The sequence below is a fragment of the Xenopus tropicalis genome, chromosome 4 (genome assembly GCF_000004195.4).
Source record: "Xenopus tropicalis strain Nigerian chromosome 4, UCB_Xtro_10.0, whole genome shotgun sequence".
NCBI lineage: Eukaryota > Metazoa > Chordata > Amphibia > Anura > Pipidae > Xenopus > Xenopus tropicalis.
The window spans coordinates 68,081,599-68,105,490 of NC_030680.2; the positions used below are offsets into that span (position 1 = coordinate 68,081,599).

Here is a 23,892-nt window from a genome sequence, read left to right on the forward strand (position 1 = left end):
TGTACTGGGTTGGAAGTCAAAACTGTCAGACTGTCCTTATGTCTTATTTTGTCCACAGGAAATGCACTTCTGCTTTTGTGATAAGATTCTGTGTATGAAAACGCATGCAAATTCAAGGATGCTCTTTGGCATGGCAACGGCTTTGCAAAAGTTCCTGGACAATATCGCACCTTGGATACAGTAACTATGTTCATCTCTGCCACAAACTTCTCAGGCGAGCTTTTGCTTGTTATAACATTAAATAAGAACTGTGAAGATGAGCTAAGAGATTGATGGACTGGAAGGTTGCAAAAAGGAGGAGAGAAATGGGACAATGTGGCTCTGCGGTGGAAGATTAATGCTCCTGACATGTTTAGATCGTCAGCACTCAATTTATTAAATGCAACAGAGCATTCTTAAAAACAAGGAGCCAAGTGAGAAATAACGTCTTTTTAAGGGCACAATATAGATTTTGTGCCTTTCATTTATATGTTTTTCTTTGCATCAGTTTCAAAAGTGCCCAGATCCTGTTTAAGTCCATTTCAGTGATAGAGCTTTAGATTAGCCTTGTAAGCTTTGATGCTTATATAATTTTATACAAAGTAAACTTCAGTTTAGCTCATTTCCAAATAATCAACAAACATACTACTAAAAATATAGGTTTCATTATATGCTTGTATGCCCCTAAGAAGGATTTCTGCAGCTAAAACATTTTTGTTTCATAGAACATCATGTTCCTATAATGATGACAATATAGTGTTCATGTACAGTATATTATCAGACCCATATACAGTGGTTCTCGAAAGTTTGTAAGCCCTTAAAAATATTCTATATTTTTATATCTAAAAATAGATGAAAAAAACCTAGTTAAACAATTGAAACAAAATTATTATATTTGATCATGTATTTATTAAAATAAAAAACAATCCAATAACATATCTGCGTGTGGCAAAAGTAAGTGAATCATGCTCTCAGTATTTGGTGTAACTCTCTTGTGCAGCAATAACTGCAACTAAACATCAGCAACTTCATCAGTCCTGCACATTGATTTTTTTATTTTGGCCCATTCCCCCATACAGAACAGCTTCAGCTCTTGGATGATTGTGGGTTTCCTCACATGAACTGCTCGATTTAGGTCTTTCCACAACATTAGATTAAGGTCAGGAATTTGATGTTTTAGGCCACATTCATATAAAAATATAGAAAATCTTTAAGGGTTCACAGACTTCCTAGTACCACTGTATGCACACAGAAAAAAGCTAAAAACAAACCAAAAAAGGATCAGTACAAACTACCAAAAAGTGCTTACCAGATAAAAAGATGCTTACCAGATATCCCATCATGATTTCCTACGCGTGAATTAAATGAAAATAATAAGTAGGGAGGGTGTGTGAGAGAAAATGTTTGGCACCTACTGTAGGAGAGCACTGTCATCTTCTTATTCTTCCTGGATCCTCTCTATGACCCAGTCTGGGTAAGCATGTGCATTAGAATGAAAAGCTGAACTTTTGTAACCAAAAGCTCAAATTCGCACACAGCCTGTGGTATAGAGGATCCAAGAACCGGAAGAAGATTGCAATGTGGTGCCCCTACAGTAGTACCTAGGCCAGTGCAGTTTTCATCAAACAGGAGCACTGGCCCAAGGTCTTCATTAAAAGGTTTTTCTTCCCACTGTTACTTTGGATTCAGAAAAGGCAGCTGCCAATCAAGCTCAACCCTTTTGTGTATATCTGAGCATCATTTAGCCACATAAGGAAAAAGCAGAGCAATACCCTTGTATATCTAGAAACACGTGCGTGTGTGGTGAGTGGTAACTGTGCCATTGGCTTTATCCCACAGAAAGCTGGTCCCAGCTACCAAATTTGTAAAAAGTTAATTAAATTTAACAGTAAGATCATGGAAAAAGTTGCAAATAAGTGCATATGTCACTTATTTATGTCAGTAATTATTGTACATACTATTCTTTATCTCTACATGTGGAGCAAAGCTGGGATGCACTTGTGAAGATTTGATCACCTGACATCTGCCTTGCATAGATTAAAAGAAATAGATTCAGGGTCATGTACAAAACGTTCCCATTCAATATGAAGTATCCTATTAAATATCTTAATTGAATGTGAATTAGTTAAAATGTACAGTAACCTCTAAAACTGATTAAGACTGATTAATAGTGCTTAATCTTAACACTGCTCAATGCTTACAGCACTTTATCAGTCCGCATGTAAACGTTTGTAAATCATTTGAAAACCTTAAGAGTCTTTGAACAAAAGTGGGTACGAAACACAGCTATTTGTTTAAAGGAGAAGGAAACCCTAAGTCATTTGGGGGTGCCAACATGTTAGGCACCCCCAAGTGACTTAAATCGCTTACCTTCTACCCCGGGCTGGTGCCCCTGTTAAGAGAGAACAGCACCAGCCTGGGGAAGCTACGAGCGCTTCCTTCCTCCGCGTTGGCACGCTGTGCATGCGCAGTAGAGTGAAAAGCCGAACTTTAACAAGAAAGCCCAGGGATTTCGCCACAGAAGCAACGCCGAAGGAAGCGCTCGCTACAGGTACTCGGGCTGGTGCCATTTTCTCCTAACAGGGGCACCAGCCCGGGGTACAAGGTAAGCGATTTAAGTTACTTGGGGGTGCCTAACATTTGGGAACCCCTAAGTGACTTAGCCTTTCCTTCTCCTTTAAAGGTGTCATATCTGGTGGAAAGGCTTAACTAAATGAAATAATAATTACTTTTCCAGGTCAGACACACTCATTTTCGACCACCTGTGTTTGTGGCCCTCACTGGCTTTATGGCGATTTCTGCAGATTCAGATCCACTGTGTGGACCTAGCTTTCTCAATTCATTTACTGATCCTGTTTTATCTTGTGCATTAGTCAGACAGCAATATACTCTTATCTCTATTAACTTAAGACAAACCTTACTGTTTGTACCCGGCCAAAACTGGCTTTAGACGGTACACTCTTCACTTATTTTTATAAATATGGGGATGGTTAGCCTTAGTGACTAAGGCCTGATTACCCCTGGGTTTTGCAATTCCTTTGTGAGACTTGTAAAATATCCTAGATTCAGTGCTTTCCTATTACAGGTTTTAGGTAGTGAGCAAATACAGAAGCAGAAATTGCTTATCTCTTCTCAGCTATTCATTTTAAATTCGAGTTTTACACCATTTTACACCACTGATGTAACCGTGCAGTGCTCCTCATCAACTTATCCAAAAAAAAAAATTATGGATTTCTAACTCCATGTAACTTCAGATAGTAATTTCTGTTAGGTTTGTTTCTGTCGCACAGCTGGTCCTCCTTTCTGTGTCATCCCAGTCATATTACTGAAACAAATCATTAGAGGAACAAGAACACACTGCAGCAATTAACGATCAGAGCAAGTTATATACTGAGTCAGTGTGTATTTCTTGGGTCTCATTAGCCTGAGAAATGTTAACTGTTATTTTTGATAATGCGAGGATCAGATGGAGAGTTGGCTGTTATCACATGTGATGATTCCACTGGAAACCAGCTCATGCTGTGCTCACTTGTGTAGGAGTATTTGCTAAATATCTCGATGAGAACAGTGGTATCACTGCCATGTATTGTAGCTTGATAAATGCAGTATTGTAGTGTAAAGGATTAAGCAAGGTACATGAGACAAGTATAAAGACTTCAAAATGGCTTACAAACAAATTAGCTGTCTGCTAAATTTAATTTCCTCCAATTGTGTGCAAAGGGTGACTATTGCCTGAAGTGCTATACTGCAACAATCGCTTGCTTTCAGGTGACTACCAAGTGAACACAAAGGGATGTATTATGGAGTTTTCAGGTGGCAAGAAATGATGGAAACAGCACATATAAATCATTACTGAAACCTTGGAGGAAGAGAAACAAGGCGTTTAGTACATCCTTTATGCCTATGAGATAGGAAGAGCAGAGTTGACCATATTTTTAAAGGGTAAATGTAAACATCCCATTCTAGTCAAATGTCACTGTGTGACAAATAGACAATAGTTTAATTGTAGTCATGAGAAAACAGTCATGGCAGATCAGGACCACTAACAGCACCAGCCATCTCACTGTAACACTGTATATCTATAAGCACTCCACCTGTTAAAGGACAATGAAAGGTTAATATAAATTAAAAGTAAGTCTAAAGTCTTTTTAAGTACTTACTGCATATCTAAATTCCCAGATCCCTGCTTGCTTCTCTGAGATATGGTGCTGGCAGCCTACAGCAGTGTGAAGACTACAGTGACATCACTGAAATCTCTCTCTTTCCTTCCTATAGGTGCCAGCGGCAGCCTTCCTATTCTCTTAGCATGTGTGTAACTTGATCCTGTCTGCTGTTGTGAGCTACACATGCCCACCAGCCAATCAGAAGCGGATCTGGCAGAGGGGAGGGGGTGTGAGGGAATGAAACACATGTGCAGTATGAAGCAAGGAGGGAAAGGAAGGGAGAATACCTTTTTAGAGATGGCTGCCTGTTCTAGAAAATGTGAAGTAAGTTTGACTGAGTAAATATTTGATTAGGTGAGCCAAAAGTGTGGTGTTTTTACTAAACAATAGGAGGCCTATTGGGCAGTATGCTTTTTAAATTTTGACTTGCATTCTCCTTTAAACCCTTCCTTCAGCTAGGCAGCAAGTCCACCTCCTCAACTCTGGTATTGGTTAAATAGCTTGGACAGCTAGTTGTGGGAACTGTGCCTTCAGATCCCTAGCTGAAAGCATAAGGATTTGTCCATGTACATTTTGCAAACAGTGGACAATTTTATGCTGCAGAGGTGGGTAGGAGTGCTTCCCAAAAAATGATTTTAATAGATATTTTCTAACATGAAATCAGACTATATACACAGCAAAAATAGTCAACAAGTAGATTAATATTTAGAAACAATCCCCCTTTAGGAATAGAAGACACTATGTTTGCCAAGGTATAGTAACCCGTAGCAAACTAATAAGATGAATTTATAAGTAAATGCTACAGTACCTGCCAATTGGTTGCTGTACCTGGGCAAGCCTTTTATTACATAACCCTGATTGTATTAAATATCATACACTTTTTTTTATCTAATGGTGTTTACTACTTTCTCCCAGTACAACATAATGGCAAATCACCAAGCAGATGCATGACAAGAACCCAAGTGTACAGGGAAGAATTTAAGTAACACACAAAGAATTTTAATCAGAATTCGGGGAAAGAATGGACGCTGAAAAACACAGGATATGATCTTATATTACAGAAAACTCTCTGTTATTCAGTATTTTATAGCTTAGCAGAGAATGTGCTTAAGCTTGAGACTAGAAATAGAAACCCATGACAAGGCTGACCAGTTTTATGAAATTTGGGATGAATCTCTATGTTTGAATGTCACTTAAAATTACTGCCTCAGTTTTAATGATCCGATACAAATGCTGATAAAACAGTGCTTGCAAAATACAGTTAATAGGGAGCTGCATTTAAGAATCAAGAAATCATCTGTAATAATATATCCTTCAATAAAATAATTGAAAAGCATTTCATGCAAATTAATATAGAAAACTGTGGTAATTTATTTATAGTGAAACTCTGTTCATGACTCACAATCTTATCATGCATTTGTGCTACATCTTGTGCATTGTGCTGTGTTACGGACACTTGCTAATGAGTGCTAATGTCATTCTGTATTGGAAATTGATTTGTAACCTACACATGTGTGCATCACAAACATGAGTGCAAACATTATCATTTATTTCCTAATAGTTAAAGTTAAAAAGTCTTACACAGTGGAAGACTGAAAAATAAATCCTCTCGGTTAGTTTTGACAGCCTGTTTCTCCTAATATCAAGGCCACTTTCACAATTTAGCTCTGTTCACTGCTCATAACTGAGGAATACACTTCCAGGAACCATTAAATGTATACTGTCAATGCTTATTTGCCCATAGTATTGCCTGACATGCTATCCGGATGGGAACATACTGCAGCTCCTTGGTTATACAAAATCTAATTTAAAGCCCACTAATAGGTTCATCTTTCACTTGTTTGTTGATTGCATTGTGCACTGATGCACTTTTTGTATCATAATTATATGTCAGCTAGTCTGGTCATGGTTATTATTCAGTTTTTTTTTTATCTGGAATTATTTTCATTTTTGAAAACTGGTCGTTCCAATACACCTGACCCATGACATCACTTTTGCACCATCGGTGGGTCTTGGATTATATATTATATCTTGAAAAAAAGGGTATTAAATTAAGACCAAACAAAAGCAGATCCCCCTTTCTGCATTATGTATGCAATACATATGATTATGGCCACAGGAGTCATTCCTTGCTAAAATCCACACATGAATACAATTATTATAACACTGTAGCACTCCTTTCACCTATCTAACGCATATGGTTGCAACTTGCATGCTTCTCTCTAAGGTTCCTCTCAGTGCCAGCTCACCTTATACTGATGTGTGAAATGAGTCATAAATATGAGTTCATATCCTTAACACTATAAAGTAACAAACTAATACGCCTCATTATATCATTCTATTAAAGGGTAAAATGTAAGATTTAAAGCTCCAAGCCTTTGACTGACATAAGAAAATAAGGCAACCAAGCATGACTGCTTTCATAAAACGCCATACTTAAGGCGGTTAAGAACATGAGCATAAGGTTTCAAGCTCCTGAACAAATTAAACGTTCCTCCTCCTTCAACAATTAGATCAGAGACCATTACCTCTGTATGCCTGATGAAATTGAAACTTGGCAGTGCAGCATATTTAGGCAATGATGTGTCACAAGAGAAAAGATCACAAAAATATTACAAAAGAAAGACGCCTGCCAGGCATCATTATAGCTTCCTTCTGAATATCATCTAAAGAACTGTCTCATTTGGTTTTTTGCAGGAACTGTAGAACAATTTGATTAACCTTAACAATCCTGATAGTGTAATCATCAAGCAGTAAGGCTGCATTTCATCTAGGTTTTCCCAGCAGCCACTATCTGCAATGGGTAAGAGCGGATGCGTAAAATAGAAGTCTATCCAGACAAATTATTTTACAGAATCGTGAGCAACCAAAATAATCTCCACATAATGTGGATGTTGGGGTTGTTTTCTCTGAAGAAAAGGTGCTTGCATGGGGACATGATTACAAATCCACAAGTATATAGAGGACATTATAAACAGATAGCAGGGGATCTTTTCTCCCATAGAAAAGATGAAAGAACTAGAGGCCACCCCATTCTACACGAGGAAATTAATTTCATTTGAAGCAGCGTAGGTGGTTTTTCATGGTGAGGGCAGTGAGGTTGGGGAATGCCCTTCCTTGTGAAGTTGTGATGGCAAATTCTGTTAATGACTATAAAAGGGGCTTGGATAATTTCTTGAACATAATATTCATAGCTTCTGGGATACTAAATTCTTCAATTAGTATAGATATTTGTATTTATATAATTTATATGTCAGTGTATAGATGGTATGAGTGTATGTATACATTTATATATGCGCTGGGGTGTGTTGGAAGGGGTTGGACTTTGGTGGTTTCAACCCATCTTAAATATGTAAAACTACTTGATTTACTGCAGAATTACATAGACTAGATAACATTTTGGGGAAGCACCAGGCATCAGGTACCCTAAAGAAGGCAGTGTTCCCCCATAAACATTGTTCAAAATGCTTGATGTCAAAATGAAACAAGAATTTGAAGTGTTATTGTATGTGCTACTCTTTGATCCATAATACTGTGTGTAGCATTACTGTTACTGTGGCCTTAAAGCCTTGAAGACTGTACCTTAGAATCGAACCAGCTAAAGTGTGTGAACCTAGCCAAATATTAGCCAATTGCATTTTACTGTTAGATAAAATGGTGTAAAGTGGTAAAAGAACCAACCTACTGGAAGATTTGTCTTCACTTCCATCTACTGCTTATATGACACAAGGTAAAGAATAAAAACAAACTTTTTTTTCTCTATCAGTTCTCTCAGTTCAGTAGTTCACAAAATGAAACTGCTTGCATCAGGGACACATCTTATATAACAAATGTATTTCAGATGAACCCTTCTGGAACTAGCATACTGAATATATTGATACACAGCTGACACACAACAGTATGAACAGACATACAGTAACAGCTTAAAAAAAAGAATCAACCCTTCCAAGTAAACCCAGCACACACACAAACCTATACTGACCTATCTATACACTCACATACATAAACTATATATACCAACATTAATACTAACTGTAGGTTTTAGTATCACAATAGCCTTGGATACTATGCTTGTTCAAGAATTCATCCAGGCCCCTCTTAAAGGCATTAACAGAATCTGCCATTACCACATCACTAGGAAGGGCATTCCCAAACCTCACTGCCCTCACCGTGAAAAACCACCTACGCTGCTTCAAATGGAAGCTCCGTTCCTCTAATCTAAAAGGGTGGCCTCTGGTGCGTTGATCCTTTTTTCTGGGAAAAAAGAACATCTCCCAACTGCCTATAATCCCCTCTAATGTACTTGTACAGACTAATCATGTCCCCTCGCAAACACCTTTTTTTCCAGAGAAAACAACCCCAACCTCGACAGTCTAACTGTCTTCCATCCCCTTAACCAGTTTAGTTCCACGTCTCTGCACTCTCTACAGCTCATTAATATCCTTCTTAAGGACTGGAGCCCAAAACTGCACCGCATACTCAAGGTGAGGCCTTACCAGGGACCTATAAAGGGGCAAAATTATGTTCTCATCCCTTGAGTCAATGCCCTTTTTTATACAAGACAGCACTTTATTCGCTTTAGTAACCACCAAATTGCCTGGGATTAGACAACTTGTTATCTACAAAAACCCCCATCCTTCTCCACTAAGGATACCCCCAACAAACTACCATTTAGTAGATAGCTTGCATTTATATTATTTCTACCAAAGTGCATAACTTTGCACTTTTCCACTTTGAACCTCAAGGTGGAGAATCCACTGCTAAATCTATTCCTCAGTCAGGACACTTCCAATATTTACATCAGAATAATAACAAGTATTGTACAATTAGTTACTCTTTTTCCAATTCATTTGGAGTCAATTATTCCTTGGCACTGAGAGAAATGAGGCTTTGCTGAGATACTTGAATGGGTTTAATTAATCCAGTTTCAAACGCAGCAGACAGATAAATGAAATGCAGCCTGCAATTTAGGAGCTAGGGAAAATAGCCCGGATATTATGGGTACTTTGGATGATTGGCACTTTAATTTATTACTAAGAGCAGAACTCTGTCTTTGCTTATCCCTGCTTCCAATTAACAATTTCAGCTGGGGAGAATGTGTCAAGTTCCTAGAGATTTTCTCAAACAGAATTTTATATGACCCCTTTGGTGCCTGAAATCTGGTAATAAATACCTGTGACTCATTTTCTTTTTTTTATATAGAGAACCAAAGGTTTCAAATAGGAAATAGAGTGAAGGGACATTAAAACATTTAGCAAGCTGAAGAAATATGATGCATATGTATTATGTCACACACAACCTTCTCACAGATGATGTATTCTCATCAGGAAAGAAAAAAAGGGTAATTGGATTTAAATGTCAAGATGTTCCTCATCTAAACCTGATCTCACATATCTATTTTCTCAGCCACATTTCTTTGGTTACCTTATAGAAACGGCGACCACTTGTCGGGGGAGATGACAGTGGAGAATTATCTATGATTCTATTCAGTGCATGTACCGGATAACAAAGAGATAGGGAAATTTGATTAAATTCTTGGGTCAGGACAAGCTGTCTAATTATGAAAGCCATATATGAGAGATATTGAATGTATTCTTAGAATTAAAAGGCAGAATAGCTGGATAACAAAAACATTATTTTGTTGCTTGTTAAGACTGGGTATTGCGAAGGGCATAATACCTTATTATTTTAGAAATCACAAAGCATTTAGGCATGATATACTGTTGTTGCTTCTAGTAGTTGCCATGGAAACACAGGCCTTAGAATACCTATCAAATTATTTTTTAAACATTAAAAATGATACAAGTATCATTTGTTATGAAAAAATGCCTTTGCTTCTTGATCTTCATTCTAAGTAACAGCCCCTAGGATATATACCACTTATTATCTGAGAAGAAAGAACCTGTGAACTGGTGATGGTGAGATTAATAAATGACGTCAAGTCATTTATATCAGAAATTATGGCAGATTATTCTGAATGGGACAACCTTGTAGTAATTTGTTTCTCTGAATGATGACATTATGACATCATATTGAAATACACTGTTTTATCATGCTAACCCTAGGTGACATAAGTGTGTTAGAAATGTATTTATATATTTGTTATATTTCTATAGACATTTATATAATGATGTTATGACACCTTCCTGTACCAAACAAGAAGAAGGGAAGCCATGTAAAAAATAAAAAAGATAATTTATCTTTTAGCTTTTTTGTTCAACCAGGTAGGTTCATTGCTTTTTGTAGTTAGATCTTCCCTAGGCATTCAGTTTTTTGTGCATAAGCTTGCATTTATATGTATGGTGATGGATTCTAGGCAGCTGGATACCCTTTCTATTATGGATTTAGAAGAGCTAAATTAAAAATTCAATATGTGTTTTTCAGGATTTTGAAGATTTTCAAGTGTTGAATATCTGCATTTCATGCCTACACACCTATGCAAAGCATACAAATGATATTACCAAATACAAATACCAGTCATCCCACATTTATCCCCTGCCCATTAGTGTCAAGAAACTGCTTTTAAATACAAGCATACAAAATATGCTCTTTTTGGAGAATCTAATTGCTTGAAAATGGAATTGTCCAAACAATAAGCAAAATATCACAAGGCATTTCATAATACAGGAAAGAATAACGTTACCTTTCAGGTGTCCATTCAGCCAGTGTTCTGCAAAAAATAGATGACAAAATGTATTACTAAAAAGCTGCTTTAACAGTAACACACAAACAAAGAGCAATAAGCAGAGAGCTTATATGCATTGTGTTGTTTTTTCATTTCATTTTTCATTTACTTTACCAAAGCTGAAAATGGTGTGTCTGAAAACACATTACTGAAATGAAAAGGCAGACGCAGAATAAGAGAGGATTGTGAGAATATTTTTTCTGTATTCCACAGAAAATTACTGTAACATTGCATGACATCCCCTTTACAACTCATTTAGTTAGGCTGTACCACTGGTAGGTCTACCTTTGGTGAATACCAAACTATATAAACTGCATGAGCTACTTGAAGTTTATTGTTCCAATTAAAAAGTCTATTTTAATCTTCTTAATCCTTTTTCTTACAAGCTACCAAGAAAATTTCAAAAAAGAACTATAGTGGTATGGATTCTCTTGACAATAATAGTACAACTACACTGAGTTTCCCATTTCGGAGCACAGAGAACTGCCACTTGGCCCACTATCGCTGACTGTGATAGTGAGCATTGTACTGGTTAGGGGCAAAGAGGGAAGGCACATAGACGCCCCCCACCCACCTGACCCCTATTGTGTTATTCAGATGAAGCTGCACCAAGTGCTGAATTTTTAATCAAATGCTCAGTGCAGAGTGCAGCATTCCCCAAGGCACCAGTACTTGTTAAACAAATACTAAGGACACACTCTTGTGCCCCTTAGAGCCAAAGCACATGTGCCATGGGTATAGGAAAATGACACCTATAGTCTTTGCGATTTTTATTTTCCCCTCCAGACTGAAAGACAAGTGTCTCCACTTAAATTAGATAAAATGCAAGTTCTTTGTGACATCTGCATTTGATCAGCAAATCATCTGTAACAATAATAAATATATATATATATATTTTTTTTTTTTTGCCTTGTTCCAGTACACCACTTCCATAGCATCCAGGAGTACATCAATAAGATGGCCCCCAAGAGATGAGCCGAGGAGGGAATGCCTAAGCCAACAGCAGACATGAAAGGACAATCAAGCAGAGGAAGTGCAATGGGCAAGACAAGAGGTACCATTGACAGCTGGGGTGGCTGACATTGGGAAATTCTACCAGTGGCTGCAAACGGCTGGACTCAGATAGCAATGAGGCACTGATCATAGCACACACATGACTTCCAAAAAACAGGCTGGCACAAAATGGGACAATTATGTTTGAATATATATATATATATATATATATATATATATATATATATATATATATATATACATAAAAAGCATTTGCATTATATTTTATATATATTTTTATATCTTCTAGTTTTTTCTTTCCTTATTTCCACCACATCAAAACTTTTTAAAATATCTTGCTGTTTAAGGCCAAGGTGTTCACATGACAATGACTTTAAAAGATGCAAGTAAATTTGCTAAGTTTTGCAAAGCCGTTTTAGGATTCCTGTCTTCCATTCTAATGCTTTCCTCATGGGTTCAAAAAAATTAAAAAGTGCGCTTTACATTTTGAAATGAGCAAAAATCTCTTCTATGCATAATTAGTTTCACATTCAAACAACGCACATCCAAGTGTATTTAAAAGATCAATGTACATGATTTAGTAGTTTGATGCTGTTGCCATCATAGACCTGCTCTACTGTGAAATTTGAAACGACTATTTTTCAGGTTATCAATTCCATGTACGTTGCTTTTATTCCTGCAAAGGTCTGTAGCTTTCTGAAGACAATATTTTCAAGTGGAACACGCAATTAGCTGCTGAATTAAGATCAGACTTTTTTATTATTAAAAGCCTCATTCGATTTCTGATTGAGTCTTTAACCTTTGGAAAATTAAGATCTAGCACTCAGTGCAGCAGTAAAGACTTAGTCGAGATGGCACCCCTGCTAACAGATAAATGTCTCCAGCCTGTGCAAAGGATTTTCTTTAAAATGAAACACTGCAAAGATGTACAAAAATGAAGAGTATGAATACAGAAAGAACACCATATTTACTATCTCTCTCTCTATCTATATATCTACATATATATATATATACCGGTATATATACACATATATCGTTCTCCCTGATGAAAGTTCCTGTTTGGAACTGAAACGTCGGACAAATAAAAAACCCTGCTTCATTATTCATTTTAAAATCTTTATTTTTTAGTATTGCTAAAAAGTCCTGTGAGTGCTGGCCTCCTTTGCAGTGTTTTATATATATATATATATATATATATATATATATATATATATATATATACAGGTATGGGATCCCTTATCCAGAAAGCTCCGAATTACGGAAAGCCCGTCTCCCATACACTGCATTTTAATCAAATAATATAGAATTTAAAACAGATTCCTTTTTTCTCTGTAGTAATAAAACACTACCTTGTAATTGATCCCAACTAAGATATAAATAATCCTTATTGGAGGCAAAACAATCCTATGGGGTTTAATTAATGTTTTATTGTTTTTTTAGTAGACTTAAAGTATGGAGATCCAAATTACAGAAAGACCCCTTATCCGGAATACCCTTGGTCCCGAGCATTCTGGATAATGAATCCTATACCTGTATATATACACAAGAGTTTTTCACTCCAGATGAAGGTTTGAGACCGAAACGTTTTTTAACAAAAAAATTCAAGAATAATTAGGAGAAGAATTCTGTGAATGATATGGGCCTGGAGGGTAAGCCAGTAGGAGAGCTTTTATAAAGTAAAAGAGAGAACGTACTTGTGTGCATACAGTATGTTATAGTGGTTTACTGTATTATGGACATATTTATAAGAAGAATCAGCATGGCCCACATTTGTGATTCTAAAAGAGATGCCACTGCAGTTATGGAATTTGTTATTCAGACATGGGGTTTTCCACATAAGGAATCCTTCTGTAAGTTGGATCTCCATACTTTAAGTCTACTAAAAAAACATTTTAACAATGAATAAACCCAATAGGTTATACATTGTTTTGCCACCAATGTGGATTCATGTATTTAGCTGACAAAAAAAGTAAATACTTTTAAAAATTCCTGTGGTCTTCTTGTTAGTCTTCTGGATAACGGATCCTATACCTGTACTTTATTTAGCAGTTAAGAGTTCCTTGCCCTGTATTCATTAAATTCTAGATTATGCAAATTTGTATTATAGATTTATATATTTATATATGTTTATTTATGAGGCAACAGCTTTGTTACTTGGCCATTTTGATTGCTCATTGTGATAAGCATTAATTAATATGCCCCTTGTTAAAAAAAATATTTTTGTGGCTTGGCATGTCTCAGCCAACATTGTGCCATCGCTTGAGGGTATTTTGACTACCCTTGCTGAAGCAATACAATCCACGAACACTATTTCCATTTTTCTTTTACATTCTAGTACAATTTCTCCATACCTGCTGAGTTAATATTACTTTGAATCAGCACTGAAACTGCCTGTAATATGTATTTGTTGCATTCTGTGCAATTGCTATGTATTGACAAGAACATTAATCACACACCTTCTCTCTCTGTAAAGTGATACTTAATTAACTTGTGTATTTAATTAAAGTTGTTTTTAAGGCCAATGTAGAACAATGCTCTTGCTACAAGCATGTTATTATAATTAAATCTGTTCAATGCAATAGTTAATGTTTTTCATTACTGTGAATTTATATATTTGGAGTTGATTGGTCCCTGTACAAATGTATGCCCAGAAAACAAACTATATGCACAAAGGTTCAGTATCAGAACTCAAAAAAATTTGAAAAATGGTATTTAAAAAAATCTTTAACCACATTAATCATTAAATCTTATTACAGGTATGGGATCCCTTATCCAGAAACCTGTTATCGAGTCTATCTCCGATAGACTCCATCATAAGCAAATAATTCTAATTTTTAAAAATGAGTTCCTTTTGCTCTATCATAATAAAACAGTAGCTTGTATTTTATCCCAACTAAGATATAAGTAATTCTTATTGGAGGAAAAACAATCCTATTGGGTTTATTCAATATTTAAATTATTTTTAGCAGACTTAAGTTATGGAGATCCAAATTACGGACAGATCCCTTATCCAGAAAACCCCAGGTCCCGAGCATTCTGGATAACAGGTCCCATACCTGTATACACTAATGGGGGAATGGAATTTGAATTGTGAATTGCTATTGTTCAAGACATGCTTGAAGATGGAGTAATTGTTAAAGCAAATATAACAACTCTTTCATTAAGAAGTTTTATTACATATACTGCGCACTGGCACAAGCTGTCCCTATCCTACCATCACATAAGTGACAATATTATATTTGCGCAAAGGTAAATATTTATTTGCATTGCAAAAAATGTTTCTGTTAGGGACCTATATTACATCCCCCATAGATCGCCTAAATAAAACATATACCTGCCTATTAAACATTTCCAAACCAAGGTTATTAATATAATGTTGGTCCTTAATTCTCTGATATAACTGCCCCTAATCTCTCGGATGTTGAAAATCAGCCCTGGTTTGCAGTTATCAATCCAATGAATCCTGCAAGGGTGCAGATGGGTTAAGGGCAGGGAAAGCCACAGTGTATGTATATAGGTGCCCTAGCACAAACCAGGTTTGGCCCATTATTCCTCATTCAAAGAACATCATTTTATCCAGTGTCTGAATACTTTTGGCAAACAAATGCCTAAATAATTTTAGCAACATGGTGTAAGTATTTTAATAGAATTAAAATGTTGTTTCTTTGCTGTGTATAGAGAAGTGCAGTATTATGTAAATGCCTGGATGCACATAAACAAATCCAAACTAGTTTGGACTGTATGAGTTATCCCTGACTGATTGCAGCTTGCCTGTAGCAGAGTAATTGATGTAATACAGCAAATGCTAAGATCTGACAGTCTTCCCTTTGAGCCCACTCATACAGCCAGTTTGGAGCTGCTCAGTTGCCTCTAGGCACATGTGCATCCCTATAAGGAAGCATACTCATATTGAAAAATCCCTGACAGGAGGGCACCTTTTTGTAACCAACATGCCTGAAATAACATACATATACATGCTAAACCATTTTTTTACATATATGCATTGATGTGGCAAAAAGATTGACATACAAACAGTATATTAAATTAATGGTACTGTACAAAATAAACTACAAGTGAAATTACACTTTCTAACTTAGTCTTAGTGAATAAACCGGTAAGAGAATAGTACAAGCACATAATAATAATATATTAATGTACAGTATAAAGGTTCTGTATGTTCTTGAAAGATATTAAAGTGTTAATTTCATTCCAGACGCTGCTCTTGAACTAACAGTTATGATACTACATTGGGGGTATCCTGAATAACACTTTAAAGGGGAACTTCCAAACCAAAATTTGTTAAAGAGCCCACACACAACACAGAAATCCCTAATATATCTATCACAAAAATCTGTTCCTTCAAATGCTATGAATAAATACCATTTTTTATATGCTGAAATCCAGCTGCAAAACAGTTCTCTTTCTGCATGATTTGCAATCCTGACAGGGAAGGAGGGACTAAAGCATTGATGTTACAAATTGTAACAACTCCACACCTTACGGACAGCATGCAGAAACCATATAACCTACAATGCATTGCTTCCTTTCCCACAATGCATGTTCCTTTCCTTATTGACATCACAAGTGCAGGGAATGATGGGATTTGCAGGATGTTGACTGAAGGCAGGCTGAGGACAGTGCAGTCAACTACTGTTACATTTCTTTTTGAGTCTCAAAGTAGTCAGCCAGACCAGCATTAGAACAGGGGGCCCAGCATAGGTAACTGTTTCACAACAAATTATTACATTAAAATTCATGCAAAGGCTGCATATTTGTATGTTCTGTTCCCCTTTAAGGATCCTAAAGGATTCTCTAAACATTGGAAATAAATAATAATAATAATTTGTATATACATATGAAATATATTTTAATATGTGCATCATCTGTGAATGTGCTATTCAGTTGTCCAGAGCTTTAGAGTCACATAACCTTAATTTTGAACCCTAAGGACACAGCCAAATCAGAATCCTGCAAACATTGCCTTGTCCAAAAAATAATTCTAAAATAAGTGTATCCCAATGGACACAATAGAAGATGTGCTCTCTAGTGATGAGCAAATTTTTTGGCAGGCATGGATTTGCAGAAAAATTCCACATTAGTGATTTATTTATTTATTTTTAAACTGCTGCGAAAATTCACCCAACAAAAAAAATTAGCAGATTAAGAAAAAAGCTGGGGTCACGTAAAAAAAAAAGTCACAGTCACGTCAAAATAGTTGTGGCCGTGTCAAAAAAGTTGCGTGGTAGCTGCATTTTGTGTATTTTTCTCTCATCACAAGTGCTTTCCCCAGGCAGGTAAAAGACTATCTGCCCATACTATATGAAAATCTAAGAATCTTGAAATTAAAACCAGACCCATGAATAGTGCCCATAAATCTGCCCCTTTTATGTGCTCTAATGTCCTACAAACTGTGTGCCGGCTTGGATATCTCTCAGCCTGTACCAAGACATTAGTCAGGAGATACTATTCCCATTAGTCAGGAGATACTATTCCCAAGGGCTTTACCCTGATGTGATTATGGTTGATTAGCAATTTTATGATCATATACTTGTGACTAAAATGCTGGGTTTGAAAATGTATGCATGTGCACAGAATGAATTACTAGCAAAACATGATTTCCAGGAATGGGCATTGATCAAATCCCAATTTGGAATTTATAATATTCTGCTATATTCAACTAAGCTTTGGAGCAGTCCCCCTGTCTTTTTTATTGTTTTAACAAACCTTATGTATTATTCAGAGGAACTAAGAGTGAAAGGGGAGAAAAAAATATCTTGTTATTGCATTTCAAAATTGCCCCATGTTTTCTGAGATAAAGAAATGTGTATGAGTGGCATGGGTTTATCCACCCTTAAGGTCCCTGACAGCTGCAGACATCTCTGTGACACAATCAGATCTGAAGTGGTCACACAATGCCACTACACATTTATGACTGAAATAGACAATGAGAGATATTTCCATTCAAATATTTAGGCCAACTGACTCATCCTGTTCTGCAGGGTGCTTAAGCCCTTACTGCCAGCTGTAACTGTCAAGACATTATCTTTCTCATCTTGAGGTCTGAGAAACATCATTATCCACTTCAACCCCTAACAGTGCATCTCCTCAAATCAAAATTAAAAAGCAGATGTTGTTCCCAAAAGAGAAAATTAAGTGGAGCATTTTGGTCAGAAAATTCTAAGTATCTATCACATTAAGACACAGCTTTATATAGTTCATTCACACTGGTTCCTGTGCCAGAACGGCTGACAATCTAACTCCAATAACACACTTGGGTCATATTTATCACAACTGAATCACACCACCAGTATATTTCTGGAATGCTGGACAAACCTACAGCACCCAAAGCCAAATAACCAGGGACTATAACTCAGAAAGCACACTGGTCAAAATAGCCGCAAAGCAGAGGTTATTTCCCCCCCCCCCCCCCCACACACACACACCTTCTGCTACTAGTTTTCAAGAAAATAATTGAAAATATGATCCTGCTTTTTTTGGTAGCTTTTTGTATTTCAGTTTTATTAATACATAAATTCCACAACTTATTAGAATAAGAAAAGCTGAGTAAGCCTCTCAAAGTGTAAGGGACCATAAATCACAACAATCTCATTTCTTAAGAGTATAACTCAATTAAAAACTCAAATTGTGTTTTTGCTGTTCTGTCTCTGTGCCTGTTCTTATACAATGCAGTGCTTTGACTATTACTGTTCCTTCTTCATTTGTTTTTATTTATTGTACCTTTCAGGGCACTTACAAATTTGAAAAATAACACAAAAGGCTTCCTCCACAAAGGAGTATTCATAGTCAGCACAAAATGTTCTTAAGAGGAGAAAACAGAGTTACAACACACAGCAACAAAGACTATTTGCTGTTTTTAGCACTAGTTACATAATCAAAATAATATGAAGAAAGTACAAAAAGTAACGAGTAATATCAGTACATTATTACAATATTTGTTGCACAACAAGTCTGTACAATCCATGAGATATACTGCAGTGATCCCCAACCAGTGGTTCGTGAGCAACATGTTGCTCTCAGTGCCCCCAAACCAGGTAGTTACTTTTGAATTCCTGACTTGGAGGCAAGTTTTAGTTGAATAAAAACAAGATTTACTACCAAATAAAGCCCCCTGTAAGCTGATAGTGTGCATAGAACCTACCTAATAGCCAATCTTAGCCCTTATTTGGCTCCTCCATTAACTTTTATGATGCTTGTGTTGCTCTCCAAGTCTTTTTACATTTGACTGTGGCTCACGAGTAAGAAGGTTTGGGATGCCTAAATTATAGCATACTTCAGCTTGGTTCTTACGATTGGGAATTTTCTATGCTCATTCAGGAATGAATGCTAGTTTGTGAATGTTATTTTTATATTATTTGAACTAAACAGATATACAGCTGTATAATTGTAAAGGAACGGTAACACCAATAAATGAAAGTATATCAAAGTAATTAATATATTATGCTCTATTGCCCATCACAAGTAAAAGCTGTGTGTTTGCTTTAGAAACTCTACTACAGGTAGGGGATCCGTTATCTGGAAACCCATTATCCAGAAAGTTTCAAATTGCGGAAAGACCATCTCCCATAGACTTGATTTTAAGCAAATTTTTCAAAAATGATTACATTTTTCTTTGTAACAATAAAACAGTACCTTGTACTTGATAGTAACTAAGTTATAATAAATCCTTATTGGAGGCAAAACAATCCTATTGGGTGTATTTCATGTTTAAATGTTTTTTTTAGTAGACTTAAGTTATGGAGATATTACGAAAAGACCCCTTATCTGGAAAACCCCAGGTCCCGAGCATTCTGGGTAACCGATCCCATACCTGTGCTATAGGTTATATAAACAAAGCTGCTGTGCATATGTGAATATATGAAAAAAAATGGAGAAAAAACATAGGTTACATGACAGATAATAGATGAGCTGTGTAGATTCCCAATGTATTCTACAGAGCTTATCTGTTATCTGCTATATAACCTGTGCCTTTTTTCCTGCTTGAATTGCTGCCCCCATGGTTACACAGCAGCTTTGTCTATATTTTATTTGTTTAATTTTTTTGGTGTTACTGTTCCTTTAACTTCTTGAAGATACAGATGTATTAGACTCTTTACCTCTGGTACCGGTTATTGGCTGTTTTTTATATGCAATTGTGTGTTGAATGTATTCACTAACTTATAGTACATAGCTGCGGAGTATGTTGGTTAATATACAAATGCATAGCTAGGCACAATTAGCAACTGCATGGCTGCACTGTCTTATGTTTTTATTCATTGAAGAAAATGCATTAAAATGTAAATTCAGTGACAAAGTCTAATAAAGAATGGATAGTTCCCCTGCAGAGGAAACATTTCAAAATTATTAAATGTACTTTAAAAAAAAATGTAATCGGGTTTTGTTTTTTCAAACTCAGTAACCACCTTTTATAATGAATTCAGTTGTAAGATATAAACATACCTGTAAATAAGAAATGATGATGATAAGTTTTCCACAGCTCAGGAGGAATACAGCAATGTAACTGTTTAGATTGGTAGACAGACCTGTATCAATCACTGGTTGCTAATCTCAGGACAAACAGACTGCGTAACCAAGATCAGCTCCCTTTCGAAAACCCTATGTATATGCCCTATGTGTATGGTTACTCCTTTGCAACAGTGTGCTTCTGAGCTGTTTTCTCACAATATAGAGTATTACAACATCATTGGTCAGAGAGAAGGCGTGTGATTCTTGGGTTTATGAATGGAGGACGACTCGTTTGGAAAGGTGAATGTTTTGTTCATTGCTACAAAGTGCTGCTGGAACAATGCAATCTGATTGGTCAGATTGGTATGTGTGTGATTTTGGGGTAAATAGATGGCAGATTGTTCCTCACATTTGAAAGCCCTTAGGTACATTTTGTGCTCTGCCACAATGTTCTGTTGAATAGTTCTTGAGAATTATTTAATGAGGCATTCTGATTGTTCAGGATCTTTAGTTAACCTAGTGGATAGGGATAAGGGGACTTTTTTGGCTGGTACATTTTTGTGGGGACAATTTCAGTTTTGCCAACAGGTAATATGTTTGCACTAGAATTTTGCCATGCATTTGGCCTGATGTTTTGTTTTCTTTTTTAATGAAAAGAACTGTTGCTGTCCTCATTATTTTGCTAATGTGGCCTAGCATGTACAGTATGTGTGCCTTGGCTTGTTTGTGTGCACTGTGAATCCTTGGTCCCGGGGGGCGGCCCTTAATTCTTAAAATGGCAATTTTCTATTTAGGTTTACCCAATAGCACATACTACTAAAAAAAAAGTATATTTTTATGAAACTGTTTTTTTTAGATGAAGCAGGGTTTTACATATAAGCTTGTTTATACAATATATTTGTCTCTGATATAATGATGATCATCTTTTAGCCACTTATTTTACTACAATTGTCCAGTGAGTATGTCCTTTAATTACTAAATAACATTCAAACAGCAGAACAAATAAACCCTTTTCGCTCTGAAAATTAAGTGTTCGGTTTTTTTGGAGTTTTCTGTAATGGCCTTAAGCAGAATAGAAAACAGTATGTGCTCAGAAATATTTAAACATGGCCCTTCGTGCAGATTTGTTTGTCAGTCGACAGAAAGCGTGTGAAATGTAAATAAGTTACTTTGGTTTGTAAATCAAAGCCTGGGATAGGAAAAAAGATACTTCAGCATAGGTTGAATTAAATCAAAACTACATAAAAGGAATGGCTGATCATAAAAGTTAAATAGGCATCTTTCTGAAAATATATAAAAAAGACAGTAATAAAAATGCATAGTTTCATGTTATTGTGAAGCAAATTTTATATTGGAACGTGAATGTGAAACGTGCCACGGTGCTTTATTAAGGAAGGACTGTACCCTGGATAATCACTTTTTTATCTTTATTTCTCAAAAGCCATACTGAGGTCCCCAGATGTAGGGGTGAGCCTTTTAAAGGGGCACACAATGCAAAATTAAGGAATATGACCTCCCTGCAAAGAGCAGCACACCCCTGGGCACAAGTGCACTGTAGATGAACAATTATGGGTGTGTTCTTGCATTTGTGCACAGGTGCTTCTTATATCACCCCCATGTGTAACTAATTTGTTTCCTGTTAATAACACTGAATCAGACCAATGGAGCTGGATAAAGTTTTACACTACAAAATCCAAGGATAATTGTCATTCCTTCCTTCACACCAACTGTATTCATCTATACTAGTCAGCTGAAGAAAAGCTTTGGAAGGTAGAAATAGAATGAAAAGGATAGAAAGGTCTATTATTTGTACATCTGCAATGTTTAACAGGTAGAATTAATGGCACTGCACCAGAATAATAAAGAGCTCAGATGGTTTTTGTAGTTGGCAGGTATATGTGCTCTTTGTGCATCAGGAGGAAAACACTATCAGAGTACAGCTCATTATTTCTGACAATAGAATTCTATCCTAACAATAATCCTGAAAAATCCAATGCACCGGATTTAATGTGAGAATTAATGAGCATTGTAACTAGCAGAAAATGCAGATGTTACGTATAGAAAATGCAACAATAGGGGTAAATAAATTGGAAGCTTCCTTTGACACTGTGATGCTAAAACCTTGAGCAGTGGAAAGGCAGATTCTTCTTGATAGCCAGGAATATGCATTAAAGAAAGGAGAACATGCTCAGGTTATAAAAGTACATTTTTTTTTATCAGTAATAACATAATTATAAAGGCTGGTAAACTGAACTTTTCAGTTAAATTGAGCCCCATTACAGCTTCCAATTTAATTCTGGTGCCTGAGGCACATGGACAGGGACTGACTTGCTCAAGCTCACAATTAGGCAACACAAGAATCCAACCTGAATTCCTTACAAAGAGTTACAGCAATATGTACTATTGCAATCCTGGATTGTTTAAAGTTTCATAGCCAAACTATGAACAATGATTCATTAGGTCTTTTGGCTATGGAAAACATATATATTATTTCTGAATAAGAGGTCCTTCTTTCATAATGTAATAGGGTCCAAGGTGGGGCCCTGAATGACTGGTTTAGTTGTCTTTAATATTCTAATTAGGCCATTGTCTCTCGCTCATAGCAATGGATCCCAAAAATCATTTATGTTATATGGCCATATTTATGACCCAAACTTCTCCCTTCTTGAATCTAGCAACATTGGTAGAAGTCTTCAAAGCTATAGTTACAGCATTGGGACTGAAATACAATGCAATCAGCTGTACATGGAGATCATGCCACAGTAAATCACCTAAATATATGTCAGGTAATGCACAGGAAGAACCCTTCCTTGTATGGGAGTCAATGTACATATGCAAAAAAATACAGCGTTGTCCTGATCGTTATTGCTAACCGAAAAAGTTTTATGTAGCCCATACATATTCAGATCAGGCAACATTTTGTGCCCTACTGGGCCCTTTGTCACGTGAAATACAATACAATGCAAAACATATGCAATAAACTCAGTCAGGTAATGTCTAAACACCAGTTGTTACCTCTTATGCTTCCATACATCAAGAATGCTGAATTCTGTATGGGAAGAAGCTAGAGATATGACATTTTATGGTGTCATTTCACAAGATTTATACTTAGGGTCTTATCACGGTCTGCCTTAAAACTTCTGAGCAAGTCACATTTTGATGTTGATATAAACAGAGATTCACCCACAGGCCACAAACTTATGTCGTAATTAAGTCACTAAACACTGCTACTCATCATCACAGCAGAAGGGATGGAGACAGACATTTCTATATCTTTCTGGACAAATAAAAGTTTGCACACAAAGCAGAAACATATATTAGACGCAGTTAATGTTCCTTAAAGGGCAAGACATTAATCCAGAGCTGACATACACTTTTGTTCTAAATCCAAGATAATTACAAATGGACAGTGTAATAAAAGTCATTTAAATGAAAAATAGATACATTTAGTTAAGCTTTTGTGAAATTTGTGCCAGTGTTTGCCGCATACAAGAAAACTTTAAAAACATTTTTACGGACATTATTTTTGTGGAAAAAAAAAAAGCTCTATGTGCAATTCAAGTCTGCAGTTTAATAACTAAGAATATT

The 23,892-nt window shown here is 36.2% G+C and overlaps 1 protein-coding gene across 3 annotated transcripts in view; it reads right to left on the reverse strand.

The window, feature by feature from the left end:
* chst8 (carbohydrate (N-acetylgalactosamine 4-0) sulfotransferase 8) overlaps positions 1 to 23,892 on the reverse strand; it is a 259,379-nt gene that overhangs the window by 85,368 nt on the left and 150,119 nt on the right. For all 3 annotated transcript variants that reach the window (NM_001079061.1, XM_018093095.2, XM_018093096.2), the window contains 1 exon segment: positions 10,786 to 10,812. In NM_001079061.1, coding sequence (NP_001072529.1) covers positions 10,786 to 10,812 — 27 coding nt within the window.